The 26235-nt window shown below is 37.6% G+C and overlaps 1 protein-coding gene across 11 annotated transcripts in view; it reads right to left on the bottom strand.

Annotated features, from left to right (window-relative positions):
• The window catches only part of NAALADL2 (N-acetylated alpha-linked acidic dipeptidase like 2), a 461442-nt gene that overhangs the window by 347201 nt on the left and 88006 nt on the right, over window positions 1–26235 (bottom strand). For 6 of the 11 annotated variants that reach the window (XM_054074707.1, XM_054074703.1, XM_054074711.1 and 3 more), the window contains one exon: window positions 23511–23589. The exons of 1 other annotated variant lie outside the window; for it this stretch is intronic. Coding sequence is in view for 2 of the 10 variants with exons in the window: in XM_054074714.1 (XP_053930689.1) it covers window positions 9523–9565 (43 nt within the window). In the remaining 8 variants the exon portion in view is untranslated. Of the gene's footprint in view, window positions 1–9522; window positions 9628–23510; window positions 23590–25616; window positions 25742–26235 lie in introns of those variants that run through there. 4 more of the 11 variants (XM_054074708.1, XM_054074705.1, XM_054074714.1 and 1 more) reach the window with 2 other exon arrangements.

The following is a 26235-nucleotide window of genomic DNA, read 5'->3' on the forward strand; positions in this document are numbered from 1 at the left end:
TAATGTGCACAAACTTTGAGAAATTACAGATGCCGCTTGATATCAGTGCTTACTATGGGGTGCATGAAGATAAGAATTGAAGTAAAACTAACAAGCAGAAAGTGATAGAAGTGCACCCTCCTCTTGCTGAAAAGTAAGGGGTGAATGGAGAAAAGCACAATATTTCTCATGTATGGTCTGGGAGCTTCCCTTCCAGAGCAGCCTACTTACAGGCTATACCTTTACAAACATCCTTCCTTTTAACATAGATGCATCAACATAGTATTTGGCACTAAGACGAGGTTCATTGTACCTTTGTATTGAGCCAACTAAAACAGCCCTAAGCTGGCATGATTCTCATGACTACGCAAACTACCTCCATGCTTTACAGAACGTAGACATTTGAAGAGAAAGCAAGCATTTTTTGGTTCCACAGGCACCTACTCAAGACTCAGTCTCCATAAGTCTTTGTCATGATGGTGAGTTGTCCTCAATCGCCCTTCCAAGGGCCAGTTCTTTGGAGCTCTCTAACCTATTCTTTCCTAGTGGGTTTTCTCTGTGTAGCTCCAGGTCTCCCGTATAAGAAAGACTATCTTCCTCCATTTGCCTCAAATAGGGGGGTACCAAGCAGCATCTCCTCAAAGACCCTTTTAGATGGTGTAAAAGAAATGGAGTTGTATTGTACTCTGCCTACAAGGAGCCTCGTACCAAAACTTTAATCAGTGTAGCCTGTATTTCCAGTCACCTAAAATGACTATTTCCAGGATCACCTCAGTTCCCCCCCTTCTTTCACCTAGAGTAAAACCTCATGAACCATAAGCAGAAATGCCAAGAAACAACACATTTGGCTCTAGGCCTTATTATGATTAGAAAGGTAGTCTGCATTTCTAATGCTGCACTCATTACATGCTGTTCTGAAACTCAAACACATTAAAAAGCTCTTCCTCCTTCTCTGTGATATCTGAGTAGCAGCTCGCAGCACTGAAAAGCAGTGTTAGCCTTGCCACTGCTTTCATATCAGAATTTCACTTTTATTATTTTAAGCCAGACTGAAATTCTTTTACACATGCATCCATCGCCTAACAGCCCAGGTTTAAGAAATACAGTTCCAGGTTTTGTCATATCTTGCCCTTATAATTAAACTTTTTCCACAACAGAGAAAAGGACAATTGAATTGAAATTGCAGTTTGAAAAGTACCTCTAAGACAAGAAACACACTGTAAACATTATAGAATCCCACGGTGAGAAAAGGTCTTTGATAGAATTAGAATTTGCTTTCTCGCATCTAAAATGCAAATTTCTGAGGAGATAGCTAAAAAAAAATTCTGGTAAGAAACAAAAAAAAACCTCTTCAGCAATAAAATATTTTTAGTATATAAACAAACCAAAATATTCTCATTTGCATATGGTACATCTTCATCTACTTTGACATTTTTTATTTTTATTCTATATGACAATGCTACTCACAAACTAAATAAAAAAAAACACAGGCAGCATTTCTGATGCCAGATGCTGAAGATCAATAGCTATTTCCAAAGTTTATGGCATAATTAAAATTTGTAACAGGAATAATTTTCTTTTCAACCCCTCAGGCTAAGCCTAGAATTATTGACTAAGTCAAAGTCATGTAGTATAGCATTTTTTATTATGTTTATGGATAATATAAAGGATTGTATGGTTTTTACATGTAATCTGGTAAGCATAGAAACAGTAAATAGGAATAATCCTCTATATCGACAAGCAACAGTTATAAATATTTCGTTGTTCAGGCATGTAGAGGGCATGGGTTTATATAATTATCTATTAGTTAACCATCAGCTACACTACAGTTTACAGGTGGATGGACAGAATGCCCATGAATTAGCAGAGAACTGAATTTACAGTCCCTTAGGGCTCGACTGCCACGAAGCCTTTGTTACAGGGAGGCAGCATCCCAGGGATGGTGTGCAAGGCACCAGAATTGTTGACACTGCCAGAGGTGGAGTAATATGGCATCTGTAATCTAATGTACTAAAATATTGGAATGGTTTTATATTCATAACCCAAACAGCCTATGTATGGCTTTCGGTCATATAAGGCATATTGAGAAGATACTTAAAGAGAGAAAAGAGGGAAAGAAGAGCAAATGAGAAGAGCATGCAGTTGATCGAGTTGATCAACTACACAAAGAGAAAAAGTGTTTCTGCTGCACTATCACCATGGCCATGATTTGGGTTTACTGTAACTCTCAGTCTTTCAGGTTAAATATACTCAGTTTAGTAGTGAAAAGATGTATATTTGTTTCCTGTCGGCCCTAAAAGCCGCCCATTGAGCAGTGGAAGTAAAACTGGATTATTTTTTGTCTCAGTCAATGGTAATGACAACACAGGTCAAATTAAACCCTCTGATATCAGTACAACCATTACTTCATCACACTGTCGCAAATAAAATAACCAGAAAGTTGGTAAACATTTCTGCTGATGAAGCACAAGAACAAATACAGTCTGACTCAGCCCCTCTTCGCAGCGCTAGCAGGAATAAAATGCGGTAAGCTTAATTGTGTTATGAAGGCACATAAAGCTGAGCTTACATAGACAGCAGAAATGCCACTTTTATACAAGCAGTATTTGAAGAAAAAGATGAATACATACACAAATTGACAAAGCTAGCTATTATGAAACTATGCCGAGCCCTGTAGATTCACAGTAATACTCAGGCTAAAAATCTCAGATCTGTTTTCTATGACTCTTTCTACAGGGACACATTTAGTTAACTTTAGGTTATGCTTTTTATTCTCCTGAACACTAAAAAGGGCTTGATATTTTGTCACCCAGAAATTAAAAATCTGAGTGTAAGGCTCCAGCACTACTACACAGAACATGCCCATCTTTCTTGAGACGGAAGAACATGACAAGTCTCTTTGAAACTAACCACTGGTTTCCAGTGATTTCTAGGTACTTCCTTGACACAGATCAAGTAAATCTTTCTTACTTCTCTGCTGACTAAGGAATAGTTTTGCAGTTACTGTTCCCAGACCTAAATATTCCACAACCATGAGATTCTTAAAAATTGTCACAACTATGACACAGACACTAAAATACAGCTGAACTGCATCCTTACAGAGCTACTTTTTCTTTGAAATAATGAGAGCTAGAAAATATCATAACAGGTAATGAAATCACAGTATTTCTAACAAACATGCACTCTTCTTTAGCAAACCAGGCAGCATTTTGTTCTCTAGGTGTGGACATGTCCACACATCCTCAGGGTTGCATAGCTTTCTGTGTAATTAAAAATTAATCTTAGGATATGAAGAATTGAAGTCACTGAAAAGTAATTAAACTTGTTTGCTCCCTCTCCTCCATAGCTGCCATATCTTCAGCTACATTTACTGCTGCGTAAATCAACCGATCTCTGATAAAATCTTTTGGAAAAATATGCTTTCAGAAGAAATAGAAAGTACCCGAAATTTTCCTGAACGTTCTCAAGTTCATCTGGCAGAGGTGGCATAACTACAGAAGCCTCGATTCCTCAGTAGTTAAGGCTAAAACAGTCAGCCTCCCACCCAAACTTTTGTACATGTGCTAAATTTTAACTACTTGTCATGACTACAGAAGCTCGCAGTAAGTATTGAAAGCAACATCCCTAAGAGAGTGAAAAAGTCTTTATGCAGCACACTTCTCCATCTCCTTTCAAAGCACGTGTACATGACATGACATAAAATACCTTCTATGTCTATCATGTTTTGTTTGAATGCTTTCACAGTGTGCTTTTAGTTTAACAATTCATAAATGGTTTCAGAAGGGTAAATTCAAGCAGTATGCTCTTCTCTTTCAAACAGCCTGCGTCACTGTACAATTGGAAACATGTGAGTGAGATGGAAAATTACTCAAGCACTCATTAAAATTTCCTTCACTCAGAGTCATTTCATACATCTCGGGATATACAATACATAACAACATATATATTATGACAATCTGGAAACGCATAGAGTCACTCTGAACCACTAAGAATAGCAGGAGAACTAAAAAAGTCTCCAGACTTGGAACAAATCTACACTGAGCTGTTTCAAATTTTTCAACATTTACTACATGCTACATGGCAAAGCATTATTGCACAGGTATTGAGGTCAATACTCTTTCTATTTGCCCTAGATGTCCCAAGTAGTCACGTTTCTCTTATTGGCTTGTATCTAACTTAAATAACAATGACAACAGCACAGAAAAAACAATCCCAGAGCAAAAAGTACCCACACACGATCACTGAAAAGTATTATTCCAGTAAAGTCGTTTATTCTACTTTTTCATCATTCTTAAAGCACACTATATTACAATGTAACATTACTGCATCATGGTCAGGCAACGTCCATAAATCTATTCAGATTATCCTAAGTATGAAGGGATTAATTAAGAGACCAGGCCTTGTGGAGGAGGGGAATAAAATAATAAAATAAATTATAAATAATAAGTGAGCATTTAAAAAAAAAATACCTTGATCACAATGATATTGCAATGAAGAAAACAATCTTGCTTGTCTTTATAAAGCATATCTCGACAACGTACTGCAAGACAGAATGCTCTTTAGGATACTGCCCCAGAATTGTACCACCACGTTTGTGGTGGCGATCAGTGGAGATGCTGTTTTTCAAGCAAAGGAAAAAAGCAAAAAAAGTAAACCCAGTCACTACCACCACCTTTTCCACCAGGACTATGGAATGCAATCCCTGTATTGAGATGAAAAAAAAAACTCCAGCCACCTTCAGAAAAATGACAGTATTTGAAGGAGGAGGAAAAATGGACCTTGTCAGGACTTGCTATGAATGCAGAGCACCCTTTAGATTATGATCTAGTATTGTATCTGCATAAGACGTTTATATAAAGTCTGAACTTTGGCCTGCACTGCTAAAACCATGTTGAAATTCCCTGTGCATCAACCTCACTTCTTTATTTTTCCCCAGTAAGTGACATACTTTCAGAGAAGAGATGTGCGGGAGCAGCCAAAAGAAATATAATGCTTACCACACATTGAAGAAAGATGTACTGGGGCAAAACCCAACAACTTCCCTTGGATCACCTCCCTGAGTGGCAAACACTGAATCTGATAGACCCTACTTCCAACAAAAGCTTATTTCTATATTTGGTAGAATTTCAAAGTTTAAAGTAGCTTTGTGACCAAGATTATGAGGAAAAGTTTTTTGACACCTAGAAAACATCACCCTTTTACTGTATGTTTACTACATTTTCAATTTCAGTTCTATTTATTGCAGCAAGATGTTGCTATCGTGTTTCATTTTCAGGCATATCTATTAGGATGCAATCATCTGCAACATACCTTAAAGAACTGGAAAGGGTAACAGCAAAACAACAATAATATGAAGCAGATTGGGAGCTGGAAGTCTTGGGGTTGATAGTTCTGCAGTGGATCCTCACCATTGGAGAGAGATTCAATGTTATCAAGCTTCAATTTATGCAGTTTTCTCAGTACTAATATGCTTACGTTAGTGAGGGTATTTCTGTAGAATTGAAATCCAAAATCCCAACTCATGAGCACATAAAAACTGGGAAATTAAAGGTGGAAAGGAAAAAAAATAGGCATACCTATGATAAATGAGTTAAAAGCACACAGAAAATGCTAGAATTACTTCAGCTGAAGTCGAAAGAGTGCTCTGTGCCGATCGAGCTGCTGATGGCTCTGCAGGACTATTTGAATCTCATATATTTCACAGCACCAGGATAGTGATCAGAACATATTTCTCCAGCTCTCTAGATTCACAACTTTGAAATGAAAGTCAAAAATCTACAGGAGGCAGCAATAAAATGAATTTTTTTTAAATTACTCATTGTTACTGTACCTGGTTGGTGAATAGAGCCAATCTGTGTAAGAAATGCTGTCACAGGAAACCCTCACTATTATCATTCAAAAAAAGCCAAGAAGGGACCTAATGAGGTTCTCCTAATAATTGTCCAGAGAGCAAACAGGCACTCAGTTCTGAGGACTGAGGTCATCGAATATAAAGAGGGGAGGAAGCTTTTTTACATCAGACCTTCAGCGATACCACCTTTTGTTAGAGAGCTCCAGTTAATAACTGGAGCTGATTACAGCATTCATTAGCATTATTCAGAGTCCTACTCAAAACCACAAAAAACTGTTCTTCATATAGTCAAACAAGCAGAGAAGACTTGGTGGCCAAGAAGCCCTCATTAAGAGAGAGAAGCCCGAGACTGAAAATATTATTACAAAGTTCAGTTTGGGGACACTCATTTTTTAAATCCCACTGCCCCATGTAAGCATGCCATGGTCTCTAGGCAGGCTCTTGATATTCTCCTATCACCTTTCTCAGCAAAAAGCAATAGTTGCTTCTTTTACATGTAGTCTGTAAATGTTTCATGAGAGTACGTATATATTGATTAAAAAATCAACATCAGAACACAAGAACAAACTGTAAGGAACACACACCTTGGAGCTGATCCAAAGCCCAGTTTAGTTGCAGAAGGCATCTGAATTTGTTGGAAATAATTTAAGAAATATACTTATTTAATCATAAGTTTATATTAAGGATATATATAACAAAATCATTTATAAAAATGCTTTATATATGCTAATAAACAGCACATAAGGGAGCCCTAAAAAAACCCCATTTTTTTCAGGACGGCATATTAATAATGCTCACATGACTCCTCTCATTCTGGCTCACTTACTGTGCCTCCTGAGAACTGAAAGAATAAACTACTCTAACTTGAACTTGTCAATTTAACTCTGTCCTCTGCGGTCCAGAAAGGCAAACGTGTATTTCACACAGTTAGCAAGCAAGCAAAACTACCATGATCAGCTAGCAACACAATATAGTGTAAAATCAATTACAACTCATGTACAATATCATAAAATTAATATTTACAGTAATTGCGTCTTGTGGGATTAATGTTGTCATACTCTCCAGTAAACAGTACTTAATGCACAGGAATACTGAAAACAACTTTTGTGAACGACTGGATTTTGATTCTGAAAGCAACAAACCCAAACCCAACAAAACAACAGAAACACACACCACAAAAATACAAGATATTCTCAGCGAGTTGCAGTGCATTTTTGAAGGGCTCTCAGTGTGTTTGCTTGAACGAGGAATCAATTTATGGCTGGCAGTCAAAGCCCTATTGTTCTGGGCTTTGCTCTTTTCAGTTGTCACACCCAGGCTGCAAGCAAGCAGAATAGAGCTCTGAAGCATTTACAGAAGTAGCAGAATAACAACAGAACCAAACCAAGAACTAATTTATTCTCTGAGCTTACTGTACTTGGTGCAAAACAAAAATGCTGTGACAGCAGAGTGACCTTATATTTACTGACTGACCAGATGGCGAGAATTACTGACTTATGTAAGCTCCAAGCCTTCTTCACCATCTGACGGCTGTTTGGTGAAATCAAATAAAGGCCTCTGTGTAGTCTTTAGTGCACAAACCTAATCATCATAAGACCATTATGTTGTGCCCTTGGAAGAAAATGCTGCAGGGAAAGGCAAGGAGTGAACAGAACTAAAACCTTTGGATCCTCAAAAAAGGCTTTTTTCCCAGCAGAACTGAGACACAAGGGTATAGCACAGCAAGTAGGTTTGTGCACCTGCTGCCCAGGCCGTATCTCTTTTGCTAATGAAAACGTGAAGCCAGCCTCCAGGGCTGTCAATCTGGCACCCTTAGTAATTCATACAAGCACAAAGTTCTCTAAAAATAAATAACATGAAAAGAAATGCAAGTTGTCTCGCTAGCAGTGGTTTTGACAGGTATCTTGAATAATGTTAATTTTTCCACCTTTCTTATTATTCCTTAAAAAACATTGGTTGAATCACCAATTATTTTGGACAGTTTCTAAAAACAAGCACACATGGAAATAACCCAAGTACATTGGATTGATGGCAACTGAAAAGTGTGTGTTTGCATGTGCATACACAAAGAATATTTATTTTAAAAATGGTATTAGTGCAGTCCTAATCCTTGTCCGATTTTCACTAATGAAAATCATGAGCAATTGCGTATGACTAAGCTCGCTTACACTAATGAAGAAAAGGCACAAATTAAGCCAGAATCACAATCATGTCTCTTAAAAGACCCACATAAAATACAATGAGCCCAAAATAATTCTACATCAGTTTTATCAATATGATTTCAATAGTGGCTCCTCACATACAGCATAAAAACTGACGTCAGAATTAGCCTGGATGTACTTCTGAGGATCTTAACCCTGAAACCTCAAGTAAGATCCTGAATAAAGAAAGAGAAGAAAGAAACAATACCAATTCTCTCCATACCACCCCAGAAATGGTGTTTAGACCTGTACACCGCTGAACATTTTTCTTGCTTTCTCAAAATTAAAATCTGGATGAAAACTGGTTTTGCTAATGTATGTTTCCATGTCACATGTAAGTACTTATAATACAAATAAAGAAAAAGCAGTAAAAAAGTTCTCTATGAACAAAATCTGCTCTGGCATTAACCGAGTTACTCCCAGTTAACAGAGGTCCCAGACACACATCTGAATCTCAGTATAGCATTCTTGCACACACATAAAGAATATCTTCAAGAGGAAAGGGGATGACACAGGTTCTTGACGACTAGGAATTCACTATTTCAGCTCTCAGAAAACCATCCGCAAATTTCACAATAGCTTGAGGATTCTTGCAAACCCAAAAACAGATATAAAGCTTTATTCCTTGCTGGTACGCAAAGCACGAGGCAGCGGTCAGGAAGAGACTGGTGGAGTCAAGCAAAAGAAAAACACAGGTTGAATGTCAAGGGGGAAAACCACTGAATGCTAAGAAGATAAAATAATGGAATAATTCTTCAAGGAGATAATATTTCCTGGGATGTTAAAATTGTCTGTTGGAAAAAAAAGAAAAGGCTTCCGGGAAAACTTTCTTTCTTAAAGCAAAACTTGACATTAATGTTGCAAAAGGACTAAGCAAGTTTTATGAACTGCTGTGTTAAGGTTTCTACTGAAAGTTTAACACACCTCAGACAGCACACTCTGTTCTTACAGTGTGTCACACGAGTGCTTACAAGGGCTACTTTGCATGTGTGTGTTGGCATTACCTTCACACAGCCCAGAAGAAAAAAGAGGCAGCAACCTGGGGTAAGTCAAGAATGCAAAACGGAAAGAATATCCTTCATCTTTATGCATCTGACATGCAACAGGTACTCAATTTGTACAGAATAGTTATGCAAAGCATTTCCTATAAAAAAATATCTGCAGAGGATCAAATTAAGCTACAGGACAGTACCCTCAACATCCACAGATCACCTGAAGCTTAAAGCAACCTTTGTTGACAATACAGTGTCAAATCCTTACACGATCTTATAAGACCTTCCCTTCCTAAATTCATGCAGTGTTCTTTTAAAAGCAGAATTGAGGGATGTGGATTTCCTCCTTTCCTCAAAACACATGCAAAAACACATCCCCTCCAGTGCACCTGCGGCACACGCTGCACCAGCCGGCAGCAAAACAAGCTCCCACATGCAGAGACTAATAATGCCCCAAACTTCCAAACACCACAGCGTTTCACAGGTTACATGTGCTTACCTTGTTGGGACGGACTTGGTACACTAGGTTCATTCTCTCCCATTTCTATAGTTCTCCCCGTAAGGAGCCAAGCTGTTTTATCAAGCTGACTTGCTTGCTGTGCGAGTTTTGACCTCCTGACTTTTAACTGCAGCACGGTAACCTTATACCTGACTTTCTTCTGTGAATAATTAGTATCCTGCTTCCCGAGCTACCTGGGCTTGCCTGACCTGTTTCTCTATAAACTGACATCATATCCTTTGATCTCCTTTGATTAACATGTGCTTCAGGCAAGGCTGCTTTGTCTCCTCTTGGACTCTCCTGCTCCCATGTTTCCCGCCCTTTGCTTTCACTTTCACACAGGCAGCGATTGACAGATATTTCTCTTTTGCAGCAGGTGTTTTAGTCAAAACACCAACATAAAGTTTGCAACCCATATTAAAGATCCTCTGAGTTTGCATTTCATAGGAAAACCAAATAACTGTCAAGCAAGCCTTTGTGGGATGAGAACTTTGCAGCCACAGCTCTCCACAGCAGCAAATTATGATTGTCTCAGCTGCAGTGCCCCTTGGCAAAATCTTTACAAAGAACCCAAAAACCTAAAACCCAAAACTTCCTTTCCCCTGTCTTTCACAAAGATTACCTCCAAGGAAAATGCTTTACTTGAACACTGTAATTTTGAGATTGTTTCCACTGTGTAACAGAAAGGGCTTATAAATAAAACAAAAGGTTATTTTGCTTCTTTTCCCCTCCTTCTCCCCCACAAGGACACAAACTTTTAAGATAATCTTATCCAGACAGACTTCAAGTTCAGTTCCAAGAAAATATTTGTTCTTTTCTGCTGTGGAAATCAAATGACAGGTGTCTGATACATTTGCGATCAATTTGTTGAACAAGTACACCTGCCTGCCTACAAAGTTGGTTTTATTTTAATATTTACATTTGCAACTGTTAACAACAAAAAATCCAAGCGAAGCCACAGCTCTGTCTTAAAGGAACAAAGAAATTAAAAGAGCTAAGTAGCCCTCAACCTCTGTCCAGATTACACTCAAAACAGTCCAATCAAGAACGTTAAGACTTTTGCCTTTTAATCTAGTAGAAAAAAATATTTTTAAAACTAAACTCTGTTGTCGTATTCTAATTACTTCAGACTAGGTAAAATATACTTTTAAAGTAGAATTTCCGAAGCAAGCTATACTAATTCAAGCAAAAGTCTTATTTAGGAATAACAATATCCTCATAAACAGTAGCACTCCTCAAGCTAATAATCACACAGAGAAGTAACAAAATATTTATTTTAGTGATTTACTGTGAGCTTCATGGCAACTTGGCGTACGCACACTGAGCATCTTCGGCATAGACACACACAATGAGCCTTTATCCTTGCCTCAGCATCTGAGTTTTGCTACAGAAGGCGAGTCAGACATCCCAAAACTGAATCATCTGAATAGCATATTCCAAAGGAACTTCTCACTTGTTTCACATAAATGAAGAAGTTTGCAGACAGCTCACAATTTATTCTTGCCTGATTATCAAATTAGTCAGGTAAATCAACCACTCCATAGTCAGAAAAGGCTCTTTATCAAGACAGCAATAAGAAAAGTAAAATGCATTCATGTTTGAAAAATAAGTCTTCCCTTTATGTCTGTTAGTTTATCTGAGCATTTGCTAGCTTTTTTTCCCCCCCCCCGTAATCCTCAATCTCAGCTCATGGCCCTAACATTTGCAGTCAGTGTTTCCTATATTTCACCTGTCTCATTCCTCCTAGAATCTCAATTTGCTGTCAATGAGCCCCTGGTCAGTTCAGAGTCAGTACAGGAGGTGAGACTCCAGCAGACACCTGGAGAATCTCCCCAGCTCTACAGCAGACACTCAGCAACTTGCAGTTCTAACGCTGAACACCATCTTGAATTAATCTACTAAATTTCCACTTGAAAGTAAAACACTCAAACTAAACATCCATTTGCTGGATGGAGGTCTTCACTCAGTTCTAATGCAGCCTCCTCTACTTAAGGACAGAGACTAAATTAAGTTATTTTTATATGCAGAGAAATGCATAAATAAGGACTTCGCTGGCTTTGTGATAACTTCAAGAGTGGCAAACCAAAAAATACTTTCCTGAAAGTATCCAATAATGCAGCTAATGAAATGATCACGCAAGAGTGGATATTAAGAATTTATTAAAGCACTTAAGTCTGTTTCTCAAACAGTTCCCTAATACGAAAGGAGACCTGTATGACCTTCCTGAAGCTCAAAGCTGACAAAATGCACCTAGAACAGGAGAAGGAAAAATATTTGGGGATGATCTTTCCTTATCTCAGCTCTCAAGCAAGGCCACTACAGCAAGCGCATTAGTTTGATTTGGGAACTGATATCGAGTTGCACAGACCCCTTCCAGGGGACAGAGGAGCCACCCGCACTGAAACTCTTCCTCGACCATCAAACTCGGGTAAGTAAAAAAAATAGTGCTGAGTTTCTATATTCAAACAAGCTTGACTTGCTCTATATTTAAAAGACGTAATTAAGAGAAAGAAGTTAATTTATCAATTCAGTTCTGCAGTGCAAAACAAACCATATTTGATAAACAGGTGACAAGACAAACATTTCTGCCTCTCCAGGCACAAGCTGTCCATTTCTCGAAAAACAGAAATCCTTAAATAGCCAAAGCTATTATAACTTCTAAACACAGGAGAAATCATGATTAGTTTTTATCTTCAATACTGCATTCTGAGGTGTCCTCCCCCTACTAATTTCAAAGAAAACAGAAGTCTAAGGCAACAAAAATAACTATTCTTAGCTACTGAGTATCGACGCTTTCCTTAGAGTGGGATTCTGATGTTAGGCTTTTAGCACCTACAGCAGTACTTTGTAGTTTAAATTCTAGCATTTTATCGCATCACCTTCTGTTAACTCTTAAATATATTTAAGAACTCAAGAGATGAAAGTGATAGTACTGAAAATACTTCTTCCTTTGAAATAAAGTCTAAAGTGAGAAGAGCACAAAAAGGACCAAAACTGAAGATTTTTCACACTCCCTTCTTCCAACAATGACTGATGGCGAGAAATGCCTAGCTTAGTTTTATGTTCTCCTAAAAACTGTTTGTTGTGCTCACTTGCGTGCAATGATTTAAACAGACTACTTTCCAGAGGAGGAACTCTTAATTCATTCACCATCTCTAGAAAGACCCAAATGTGAAATTCAGGGGCTTTGTTCTGGTCCCAAAAGAAAAAAGAAAGCTATTCTATATATTTACAGTACAGCAACCAAAATGTTTCTTGATTCTAAGGAGCCCGTTTGACAGACAAAGAACAGAAATACACTTTGATGATGACAGCAATCAGAGCAGCAAGGGAAAAAAGCTAGATACTATTCTGTGTAGAACCATGGCAAACAGATCACTGCGTCACACTGCAAACGTCATGGATGACTACAAGCCTAAGTTCAATGTCACTGGAAATAGGGCTCTCCACCAACAGCGATGAGGCTTGCCAGAGGATATGAATATTATCACAAGTTTTCTAGAGCAGCTCTGCAAACCTAGAGAGAAGCCCTCACAACTCAAATCCTTCACAAAAAGCAAAGGCTTCCTGACATTGTTTTCAGTATTCTCTCATTCCTATTCAAGAATCTAGATATTTTAGAGAATTAATGCAATATCATCAACAGCTAACAGTTTCTGTCATTATTTATTGGTAACGTGTTTCCAACTCCCTAGTGTATTGTGCTACATATTCTTTAAACCTAACAGAAAGAGGGGGGGAGGGGGCTGTCCCCTAAAGAATATAGCTTAAATGTTTCAAAAATATTAACAATGCGGTAGCCTTACTACATACAAAATTGCACCAACTATATAAATTATATCAAGAACTAACACGTCATCACTGGGAATAGGCAGAGTTCCTTCACACGAATTATTAAGATGACTCTCTTATCCAGTCTCTGTGAAAGAGAGTTGGTAAGTGAGAGAATTGCTAGTTGGTAAGTGTTTTCACAGGAGAGAAGCAGGTAGTTTCTTGCAGTGACTACCTGTCTGGCAGCACAGACTGACATTTTCACAAGAAAAAAAAAATAGAAAATATTTCACCTTCAACAAAAATAGAGGGGGCACAGATATTGGTATTCAGGCTTTTTCTTTTGTTGATGGGTGTTGGGTTGGTTTGTTTGCTTTGGGGAGGAATGGGTGTTTGGTTGTTCTTATTTATTTGTTTTAAGAGCAACATTATTTTTGTATTTGCTTCATGGGAATTGTGCAGTAAAAGGAACTGCATTATCTGGTTAGCCGCGGAATTAAAAGTAGTTGTTTAGCCTACAACCTCAGTTAATAGGAGATAGGGAAAAAATGTTTTTTCACAATTAAAATCGGTTAAATACAAAAGCAAAGATACCCAGCCTCAAAACCCACAGTAAAATAGGGTTTCAGTTATTTATACAAATGACACACTAAAAAGAGCAATTGAGCGCCAGCAGGCAGAGAGTGTACATGGATAGAACAGAACAGTGAGAAAAACCAAAGAAAGACTTAGTCCATCATCGATGAGATTTTCATCCCACATTCCTCTGGCTTGTCCGAGTTTTATTTCCAGATCTAGTTGTGGTAAGCAATTTTTCACCGGTTACAAGGAGCCTGTGGTGAGGAGGAGGCTTCATGCAGATGCAAACATCACCATTTTGGAGCTTAGTGGCAAACAAAGTATATTTGTCCTCATTTGTTTCTAAGCACTAATTCAAGCTCACAACTTTTAGTCAAAAAAATCAGAATCAGAAAAATATCACCTTGTTGAAAGAACTCTTTATTGTGATAAGATCTGATTTTGAAGAGTTTTCCATTAAGAAAGTTTCTTATGTTCAAAAATACTTGTGGTTGTTTTGGTTTGATTTTTTTAAGAGGCCAGAAAAGGCACCAAAACACCACTCCAATCTGCAGCATTCCAATGTGGACTGCAAAGAACTAAGACCTAGGTTTTCCATCCCCAAGAGGAGGTGTTTTTCTCTCTTAGCCACTTTGTTGGAGGATGATTACACTGAGGAGCAATCTCATTTTTCAAAGGCACATGCAGCAAAATGACTCGCATATCTTCCTGATAGAAGAAGTAACATGCCAAGGGAATTTATCAGTATGCAGAAGAAAATACAGGCTTTATTAATTTGTACTTTATTAATAATGCATATATTACTTTTTGTAATACTTACATTATCTAGTAGAATTACAGATAATTGTTCTGCCTCTGTGAGACCTCTCAGTCCGGGCACAATTGACAAATGTAACACAGTAGAGGGGGATCTAAGACTACAGTTCAACTTCCAACCCCGCTTGATAGCTTTATGACCATAAGAAAACAACTCAATGTCTCTCTCTACTCTCAAGGTCCTTATCTGGAAAAGGGAAACAAGAACACTTTGGCAGCTTTCCCCAACAGAGGTGTTTTTCCCTCCACAAAAAACAGGAGCTTTGTCAAAACATCCTTTCTGAAGTTTCTTTAAATATCCTTTTCTAATCAGTTAGTGCTCCTCAGTTTTCATTCACACAGCTTCAGCAACCAATCCTCAAAAAAAAGGTCAGCAATCAAAATTAGCAATGGCCTTCTGATTCATTCCTAGTGTTTTCAGACTTCCAACATAATGACAATATAAATGAATCTGTAGAAAATAAATAACAACTCAAGCTGACTTCAGCAGCTGAAAGACGAGTGCACAGAAGCTACAAACACAATCATACAAAGTCAGTTTGTAGAAGATTGAAAAAAATCAAATTATGCAAACAAGTATAAAGATCTGATGCACAGAAGATGATACTTTATAATCTGGGCCTGCATACAACAGCAGTGCAGCATATACAAGATCCAGTATAAACGGTAACAATTTCACTGTCCTTCACTGTACTTATAAAATCAACAGAATTAAAATGAGTGCTTTTTAAACATGTTCATTTTACTTAAAAATCTCTGCATGATTTATTTCTGCCACTCCTACTTTTGATTATTCTTGTAGTTATAATTGAAAGCAAAGAATAAATAGAATGACAAAAGTAAGCAGCTTTAAAAAAAAAAGAGGAAAAAAAGTGAGGGAATGAAATATGTTCTTCTAATATTTGTTGGCAAGAGAACTAATGCTATAAATGCTGACTAATACCGAACTCCATCTCACACAACTAAGAAGTAAATCTTACCACTCTAAGATCATATTAGGAAGCAGAGCCTAAAAACCTGATACAGGGAATCAAAAGCTGATCGGCTTTAAAAAAAAATTCACCATTTTATCTTTACTCTGTTCTTGTAGGGAAAGTACTCCTTCAAAACTCTTAAATGGGTGACCTTGCATTTAGATTTTGCAAAGACGAGCACTCATCTCTAGATACATCTAGCACAGCTGGGAAGAACTGAGGTTTAAGTAGGTCAGCTTGCATTTCAGCTACATATGTAAGCTTTTATAACAAATACACTGTAAAATATACAGTAACTTAATATGGAGATGGATTTTCAAGCCAATGAAGACGTGGACTCTGAAGTATCTTCTACCCCAGCAAATATACAAGAACGAGGAAGAATCTTATGTATGGATCTTCAATTACTAAAGACTGTTCAAACAGAAAAACTGTAATATATGTATATGTATATAAAGATATAGATACGTATGCATATCTTACAGAGAAGGAATACCATGCTAAGAAATTACCTCACTTTGTAGGACTGCCACATACCACAAGGACATCCATTTCATGAAATGGCACCATTTGCGATACACCCATGCTGTTGAGTGCCATGAGCTGGCAAACACTTCCCTCCTGAATCAAGCAAAGTAACAAAACTTAGCTTTGACATATCATCAACAAGGCTAGAGGGTGAGTTTCTGCAAAGGAAGTTGACAAATGCTTCTGATTCATACACATCTACTGACAAACAAGGAGGCATATTGACAAAAAAAATTGTCACCAAGATAAATATTCCTACATCCGTTTATTGCTTTTATCACCAGTAGACTTGCTGTCTCCTTGTGCAAGGTGTGGTGGTCTTCTGAAGCTATGATAAGTAGGTTCAGCTCACTAATCCTACTATTTTGCCAGCAGAAAGCTACCTACGTTTTCCTGTCACTTCTCAGTTTTCCACTACTAAAAAAAAATGTTAATCAGCCCACAAAGGATCATAAAACATGGGAACAAGACAGTTATTTTTAGGTACTGACAAGCTTTAACAGATCTCAGCCTTTTTCACCCAGCTACACCATGCCGAATGCATGTATGAGTGTAGCCCAACCTAAGTACATCTAGAATTTACCATATCCTCCCTCTCCAGTGAGATACTTTAATGTTACATTTGCTTAAAACCCTCTGAAGATAAAGTTTTTAACAACTACTGTGCAAAATCAAATGCTTAGGTGAGGCTCCACTTGGACCAGACAAACTGAGGCTCAGATTCTGGCCTGGCACGCCTTCTCTGACAGAAGGGCACATGCATCACATTTGAATTGTGCTTCATATCCAATGAATTCTTCATTTTTTCCAAACTAGTTAGTTCAATTATTTACTATAACTATGGAAAGCATTTCTAGTATGGAATAATACTCTTCACTGCTGTTTGCATCTCTGAATTATCAATGCAATACTCTTAGAAAACAAAACGAGCTATATTCTTCCAGAGAGAGGAAAAGCAACAAAATCTTATTCTCCCCAATTGAGAAGAAAGAGAAAAGAAGAGGGAAAGAAAAAAGATAGATATATGATTTTTAGATTAACATTGTTTTCCATTTCTCCCCAGATCTGCAATAAAGTTTTATTTCTCCCAATTCCAGTTGCAGTGAGGTATTCTTGGAAAACAAAACTGTTGACTTTCTACTTACTAGTATGCAGTTATCACATTGCTTGATATGCTTTCACATAGTTGTTTGGGGTTTTTTTTAATATAGAATGACATCAGAAATGAGATCTAAAATGCTCTTTTTTCCCCATTTGTCATGTACTTGTTTCATATGCTGTAATCAGTAAATTGTCTCAGTATCTGAGGGTAAGGCAAGTCAAACAGCACAGACACCAAAATGAAAGATGAGGAGTTAATTCTGTGTCCATAAGTTCTCTCTTCCTAAGAGAGACACTCCAGTCCCCTAATCATCTTTGTGGCCCTCTGCTGCACTCTCTCCAGTAGTTCCTTGCCTTTCTTGAACTGGGGAGCTGGATACAGGACTCCAGATGTGGCCGCATTAGGGCAGAGTAGAGGGGTAGGTGACCTCCCTCAACCTGCTTGCTACACTCTTCTTGATGCACTCCAGGATACCCTTGGCCTTGTAGGCCATGAGGGCACTCTGCTGGCTGATGGTTAACTTGAGCTCCCAGGTCCTTCTCCACACAGCTGCCTTCCAGCAGGTCAACCTCTACCTGTATCGACACATCACATTATTCCTCCTGAGGTGCAGAACCCTATACTTGCCTTTGTTGCACTTCACTAGGTTCCTTGGGAGTGCTCAGTTTGCCTAGATGATCTAAAACAAAGGAGAGTCTTCCTTTCTCCAAACTCTGTCTTTCCTACAGGGCCTGGGATTCCTCAGGACCGACCGTAGCAGTATAGACTGAAGCAAAGAAGGTGTTCAGCAACTCTTCCTTATCTGCATCCTCTGTTACCAGATCTACCTCATTCAGCAGCAGGCTCACGTTTTCCCTATTCTTCCCTTTGCCGCTGGGGTACTTGAAGAAGCCCCTCCTATTGTCCTTGATGTCCTTTGCCAGATTTCATTCCAAGTGGGCCTTAGGCTTCCTCACTACATACTTCACTCACTATATACTTCACTCCCTACATACTCTGACAGTGTTCCTACAGTCCTCGTGAGTGGCCAGTCCCTTTTTCCACCCTCTGCAAACTGTTTTCCTCCAGCTGAGTTTTTTCCAAAAGCTCCTTACTCATCTACACAGGCCTCTATCCCCCTTTACTCAATTTCTAACTCCTAGTGATGCATCAATCTTGACCCTGGAGGAAGAAGTGCTTGAATATTGCCAAGCTCTCTTGGACCCTCCTACCTCCTAGAGCCCTATCCCACAGGATTCCTCCAAGGAAGCCTTTAAAGGAGCTAAAGTTAGCTCTGCTGAAATCCAGTTTTGTAATCTGGTTATTGTCCTGCTTCTTCCAGTTATTCAGCAGGTATTCCAACAAAATGCTGAAAAAATTAATATATGCTGCTTTTATTCCTTACAAAATCTGACAAATTAGTATTTGGAGTTTAAAATTTAATTTGGTTGCAAATGAAAGAATTTCTGGTAACATTACAGAAGTTGGATGGATTTTTTTTCCCCCCCATAACAACATGCATTGCACAGAGAAACTATTATAATTGTTTCAAAAAAAATCTTATTGATCTTTACTCATTTTCTTAGTTCAGTCATAATAATTTTTAACCTATTTTGCTGTCTTAGAATCTACTATAGGAGGATAAATAGCCAACAATTTGGGTATGAAGACAAACGTATACATCTTAAAATTGTAATCTTTTCCTTCAACACTGGGATCCAAAATTTCTGTAATATTAGTGCATTATCATGCATATTAGATTCCTTGAGTCATATCAATTATATTTAAGTTAATACATTTGTACCAGCAGATGCTACTGCATAATTACCTACATACCAGAGTTGCCCATAAGAATACCTATTAACACGAAATACAGTCCAGTGCAGTCTACCCAAACTTTCCCACGAATCATCACAAGCCACAAAATATTTCTCAATGCCCTGTAGCAAACTCAGGGCTTGTAATGTAAGTATAAGCCATTAAAAAGATAAATACTAAATCAAAAACTACAGTTTACAACATGAGGAACGAAGAAAAAAGACCATTTTGTTAATGACAATGGCTTTAAAGGATTTGGCTAAACAACTTGAAACGTTTCAAACCTTTCACCTGATTTTCTGGGTATGTCTACTTACAAGAAAGTAATTCTACACAGTTGGCTGCTGCTATCTTGCCTCTGTGTGTTTGCATGGGAACAGAGAGAGAAAGATATAAACTATGCAGAAAAAAGTTAGATGAAAACACTGATTTTTGTCTAGATTATTCAGAGTCTGATAATTACAAAGTATGCAGTAAACAAAATGGATTTCTTTGCAGCTTCCATCAAAACATTTCCATGCAAACACTCTATATTTTGACAGCTGGTCAGGTTATCACAGTGTGCCAAATGCTCTAAAAAGTTTCAGCCTGAACAACAACCATCAAGAAAAATACTGATGCCAACAACAAAAAAATTGAGGCAAGCATTTTGCAAATGACAATTTCTCATATGAGTAGGAGAGAGATGTCTTTTCTTTTTCTTTTAAGAATTCCCAGGGTAATGTAACTGCAGATGTATACATATTAGCCTCATTTTTTCCTGGTGGAAGAAGCAGGCAAAAAATGACTGGGTAGATCTATTGCTTAACAATTCAAAACATAAATCCAACCTGTTTCCTACAGCTTTGACCTTATAATTAGGCACCAAAGTTATTCTTGAGAGATAGAAGGGCTACTCCTCTGGCAATATCAAAACTACACAGCATACTCGATTGAGCAACCTGGCTCTTCAAGCCAGTTGCAACTTTTTATTTAATAATTATCTCCATAGAAAAGAAAAAAGTTACTAGTTCAATATTCACTTAATGATAATCACCTTCATGTGGTAATATCCATCTACTCTTCCATAAAGTCTTCTAGAGAAAAACAAAGTAATGAAGGCCACGCTTCATCTCCCTAATGAAGCACCATCTATGTACAAAGCTACTGCAGCAGAGTTAGGTCTACCGCTCAGACCGATACTCATATTCAAAATTCATTTGAGTTGTTATAAGAACAACTTTTACAAGGTCAAGTCTTCTGCACTCCTCAGCATACGCACTTTAGCTCATAGTCTGGTATTATACCACTGTAAGAAGGCAAACAAAGTAGATGTGTCATTTCATAACTGTGTTTCAACCACAAAACAAGGCAATCTTCTCAAGGTTGCAATTACAACAGAAATCCCAGCTCATCATCTTTCAGCATTGAGCGTATTGATGGTGATATCCAGAGGGCTCTCAGACTAAGAAAACATAACTTTACCTGGAATTAGATCTAAGAGCTTGCAATTTTAGGCAAATCTCTTACTAAACATGGCTCTCATCTTGAAAGCATAACAACTGCATGGGATAGAATTCACAATGTGTTTTATTTCTTTAACTAAAATGCTTGATTTGCTTCTATTCTTCTTGTTCCTTTTTAAAAGAATGAAACACATAGAGACAAAACATATAATATACAAATCTAACCCAGCTATGATACACATTGAGAATAAAGTATTCAAAAATGCACAAGTCATTCTTCATGAGCTTAAGAGATGAACCAATTGTCAACTCCTATGTACTGACAAGGGACCTCAGCCCATCCTCCCCACGTTGCCAGGCAACCATTCCTGTATCCTTAGCTGTATTCATTAGCCATTAACCACCATCAGGCTCCCTTTCTTTTCTCCCTCATGCAGGCTTCCACTCTGGTGAGATGTATGATGGGGACGGGGAGGTTAAATAAGATGACTATCTTTCTGATCAGAAGTAACATTCTGAGTTTAATAGCTAATAGATTTTAGCCAATTCACAGAATTAATATAATTGCTTTGTAGTGAAAGATACAGCATGATTATAACATACTGTTCTTTTAGTAAGAGGGTTCTGCTAAAAGTCGACATTAATAGAAATCTTCTTAAATGCCTATTATTACACAGTGATGATCTCATGCTGACAGGACTAAAGTGCCCCTTGAATTTGTAAAAAATAACAGATGACAGCTTTTTAACTCCAGAAGAATGGCATTCAGCATGAGGAAATGCTATTCTAAATCTTGTCAAGATAAATAAAAATCAATTGATCTCAGAAGTAGAAATGTGTTATCTTTAATGCATTCCATGGAAACAAAACAATACTTCAGCTTTGAGAGGTATACATCCACTGTCCTTAATAACAACATAAATATGCATCACCTCCAAAAAAGCAACAGTTTCCCTGCCTGCGCATCCTCAAGCTACAGGTTAACTTCCACTTGCAGGCACTAACAGGCAAGTTACAGCCATAAACTGAGCCAAGCAATGCAAATGTGAAATAAGGTTGATGAAAACTCTTCCCCTTCCTGAACCTCAGGCGAGCTTCAGCTAGAGCAGCTCTCACCCCACTCCCCACAATGAAGCCCAAGTGTCCGTGGTGGTACAGGAGAAGTGGTAGGGTCCTGGCTGAGGACACAGGGGAAGATACAGCCCTTTCAGCAAAAGTTCTTACTTGAATTAGCTTAATGCTTCCAATGAAGAACCCTATAATACATTCTTGGTATTTCACAGTCTTGTTATCTCACTAGTTTCCAAGGGACTGAAGTTTAATAGAGCTCCTCGACTGAAGAAAAATATTAAAACATTTCAAAACTTACTGCAAAGCACTAAAAACCATAGAACATTGCAAAGCCCACAATCCAACAATAAGGAAACACGAGATTCCCAAGATGATTCCCTATGCAGAGGTCTCTCGAGCATATAACTAAGAAATTGCATTGTCTCTCCATCTTTTTAATTTCTGAGACCACCATGAGAACATGTTTTCAGGTCTGTTAACCATCATTGAAGGATTGGAGATTATTAGAACAGGGACCATGAACAAGACTGGAAAACATCTTTACAAAGAAAAGTCTAAAAGTGCTTAAACAGACATTTAAGTGGAAGTTCAGGTGTGATTAACAAGCAGTCTAAATAACTAAGCTAAGATCAGAAACACGACAGCATAAGGCTGTGCAGGTGGGCAGAAAAGAAAAAAGTGTTATTTTCAATGCTCCAAACTGATTCAGATAAATTCAAGAAATAAACAAATATTTTCCAACACTGCAATCTCTCAGGCACGTTTCCAAGAATCATGAGAGCTTTTCTAGCACTAGAACCTTCAGGAATGGAGGCTTCTGCTTTAAGTACAGCTAACAAACACACAGAAGTCATTATTCCAAGGAAGGCTGATTGCCTCTAGACAGGACAGTCATACCAGTTGCTTCAGCTTTAAATTATTCCATGGTCTGTATATAGCAACTGCCAAAGAACTAAAAACACACTATGATGCCTTTACATTTGACATGAAGCAGTGATAGAGCAAAAAAGTTTCAAATACTGAAATTTACCAATTTTCAGTAACTGAACGATACATAGTAAACAGTCAAATGAAGTATAGCCATGATAAAGGAGTATTTACTGGGGATTATGAATACTTAGCTGTACTTGCAAGTATTTAACTGTTCAGAAAGTTATTAAAATAGTTATTTTCTGCAATCATTTTACAACTAATAAAAAGCTTGCCACATATTACCATGGAACACAGTAAGCAAAACAATTCTGGAGGATAAAGACTAAAATATGCAGTGTTAGAGGATACGTTTTCCATATACAGGAGAAATCAAAGCATATACATATATAATGAAATCTGCAGACGGCTGAAAATTAGTTTCTCATTTGACTCTTACTTTCCTACAGATATTTAATTACCCGTTCACCAGTTTCACTGCCTTGCTCTCTATATCAGGAGTATAGTACCATGGAAGTAAAATTAAAAAGAATAAAAATGTGAATTCCCATTCTAGCAATTCTGTTTGCAGCTGAACTCATGAAATACAGAAGCTAGAGTTGCAACCTGATTTTCAATTATTTATACTTTGCTGCCTTTGTAATTTCACATTTTCCATTCAATTACAGTGATCTCTCCTTCATATGCATATTCAGTTTTTAGACAAAAACAGACACATACCAAAGCAGTATTTGAGACACGTAAGCATTCATGCCACTGACTCTCATTTTGTCGAATTGCTGAAGCCTATCCCAAATTATCGGCTCGTGCTTACACTTCATTTTGACTAAATATTAAGTTGAGCAACTTAAACTCCTTAAAATACTTATTTACTTTCTTCTGAGCACAAAATATCCTCAAATTTCTTTAAAACAGCACAATTATGATGGGAAAAAAGTTATAATACGTTTGATACATCTTTTTTTTTTCATTTACCTTAAAGTCAAGATGGGATCAGTTTTGGAGGAACTCTTTCATGAAGGCATATTTTCAGTCTAGCCTCTACGTTAATTCTCTGCAAAAGAGGAACACGCCACATTTTATAAAGTCATTCACTGAAACAAAAATCTAACCATTGCAATTATGCAACTTGTAAATATAAGTAGAAGATGCATTTTCCTGACATAGCAGCAAAGTACAAAGTATTTTTAAACATGCTGGTACTTATGAATTAGTCTCCTCATTTAAAGAAACTATGCAACTACCTAAAATGTCAAAATCAACACCCTCCCATCCAGCAAGGTCTGGTTCATCAAGCAGGAGGTTCATCTGCACAGAACCTGTGGTGCTTCTTTTGCTCTACTACAAAACACTGGACAATAAAAAATTGCCTTATTTATCCATCAGTAAAGTAGACGTGTTCTTACTACAAAAATAACGGATTTTTCACCTATATCCCAGTAGCAATCGCATCATCATCCACATAAATCTCCCTCCTTCTTTTAATGAAATGCAAAGGTGTCAATGTGTTCCTTCCCCAAGCAAAACAAGCTCTCGATAGTTAAATAGTCTCTGCGTACATCACTGCAGCTCAGCACTAATCAAGGCTTATTATAAAGATTCTACAGATAACTTCGCTAATAACCTTCCCTTGCTGCACTACATAAGTTATAAAACAAAGGGAAAAAAAGGATCAATGGTAACTAAGTTGTGCCATTGTAATTTTCCGTAAACACAATCATATCAGGGCAACAAAGAAGTAATCTTGGGCGGGAAGGGTGGAAGAAATCGACTGCAGCTACATTTCTGAGGCATCCCATCAACATCCATACTGCAGAACCCACAGAGCTTCTCCCATATCCCACTTCATTTTGGGAAGCACTACAGCCAGCACTAATCCAAATTAATGAGTTAATGCACTGAACTAGCAGGAGTGCAGTTTCCAACTCCCAGACACTAGGTTTTCATATAGATTTTGTTGATCCAACGTAATGGCCATAGCAACCATGCTGAAATGCTTCTTCCTCTTGTACAGCTAAGAAGGTGGGGAAGAGTGGTTGGAAGACAGACAGGCTTTGGGAAGAGGATGAACAGGCTTTTATAACTTTTGCTAAGTATGCATTCAAAAGTCTGACTAAAGTTATCCTTTCAATAATGAGGATAATAAAAGCTGGAAAACAAAATTTTAAGAGATGTGTTTGAATTTGTCATCTGGAGATAAATTCTCTTTAAAAATACCCCTCAACCGATGGTACTATAACTATTCATACTTCAATTGCTGTTGTAATTGCTTTCAAGGTAACCCTGCAGAGTCACAGTTCATAAACATGAAAGACAAACAAGAAGATAGTCCCTTTAGCACTATAGATTTGAACCCTGTCAGAGACGCGTAAAGCAATTAGGGTTGGGAGAAGCCAAAAAAAGTCAGTGGGTTCAATACCTCCATTTAAAGCAGGAATAATGTCAACATCAGATCAAGATGTTCAGAGCCCCACACAGTCAAGTCCTGAAGTATATTCATGTTTTGCCCTTCATAGACCTGGTCCCCTCCCTCTTCACAAAGGCAGGTGTCAATGAAATGCAGCAGAGCAGCAAAAATATAACATGAAATAAGGAAAGATGTAGTAAGCTCCAAAAAGGATATTACCTTGACAGTCATAAATAGAATACTGTACTACTTTTCTGCAAAACAACATCTTTGAACTATACAAGCCCATGTAAGCACACATTACACTTATGGTCTCACCAGGCAAGACAAAAGGGACAGGGGTTGAAGGGAAGGAAAAAAAAAAAAAACACAAAACTAGTCCTTACCCTGGACCTGAGGAAGACTTACTTGCTCACAGGTCTCAGACAAAAGCTTCATATTAAAACATTTCATCTGTCTTACAGTTTTACTGCTCAAAAGATGAACTATGAGATTAAATCCAACTTTCTATTAAGCTCTAGAGACGGCCATATGCCAGGAAACCGATAAGACTTTAGGGTTTGGACATCAGTAGTAGATATTGAATATATGAAGGAAGCATTTCAAAATGACGTTAACACTAATAGGGCTTACGTATGCGTATCAATGGAAAAACAGCTGCTAAGTTACGATACCACTTAGTCGTGATCCAGAAGTACAGAAAGAAGCCAGCTGTGAAATTCCAGAGAATTCTGAGAGCTTCTCCTGACTTTGCCCACTTAGAAGAAATTTTGACTTCTTCTAATCTTCTTCACATCTACTGTGAAGAAAAAAGGGGAGGGAGGGAAAAAAAAGAGATTGAAACATAACTAATCAAGCTCTAAGATTTCTGTATTTTACCAGTCTGAAGAATAAGTGCAGGGGCAAATTTAGCAGATAGAGAATGATTTTATTTTTTTTTCTTAAATTGCAAAGCAGAGAAAGAAAGAACACAGTGAACTCTTTCCACAAAAAGTCAACAGGTTAGAGCTTTGTCTGATCTTTTGCATTTAGATAGTCACAGCATTATTTAAAACATGCAAAGCATTTTACAGTTTTTTAGTCATTTAGACTAATAACTGCAGGATCTCCCTCCCCTGCATCTTCTAGATATGCAGTTAAAAGAGAGACAATAAAATTTGTTCATTTACACAGTGAAAACAAGATTCAGGATCAGAAAATTGAAAACAAAGGTCATCTTTCAGTTTCCTCCTTTTTAAGAGACACTTATTTCATTATTGACCACTTTCCTATGCAGGAATGACTATGTTCATA

The sequence above is a fragment of the Cuculus canorus genome, chromosome 9, assembly GCF_017976375.1.
Source record: "Cuculus canorus isolate bCucCan1 chromosome 9, bCucCan1.pri, whole genome shotgun sequence".
In the NCBI taxonomy this organism is placed as follows: Eukaryota; Metazoa; Chordata; class Aves; order Cuculiformes; family Cuculidae; genus Cuculus; species Cuculus canorus.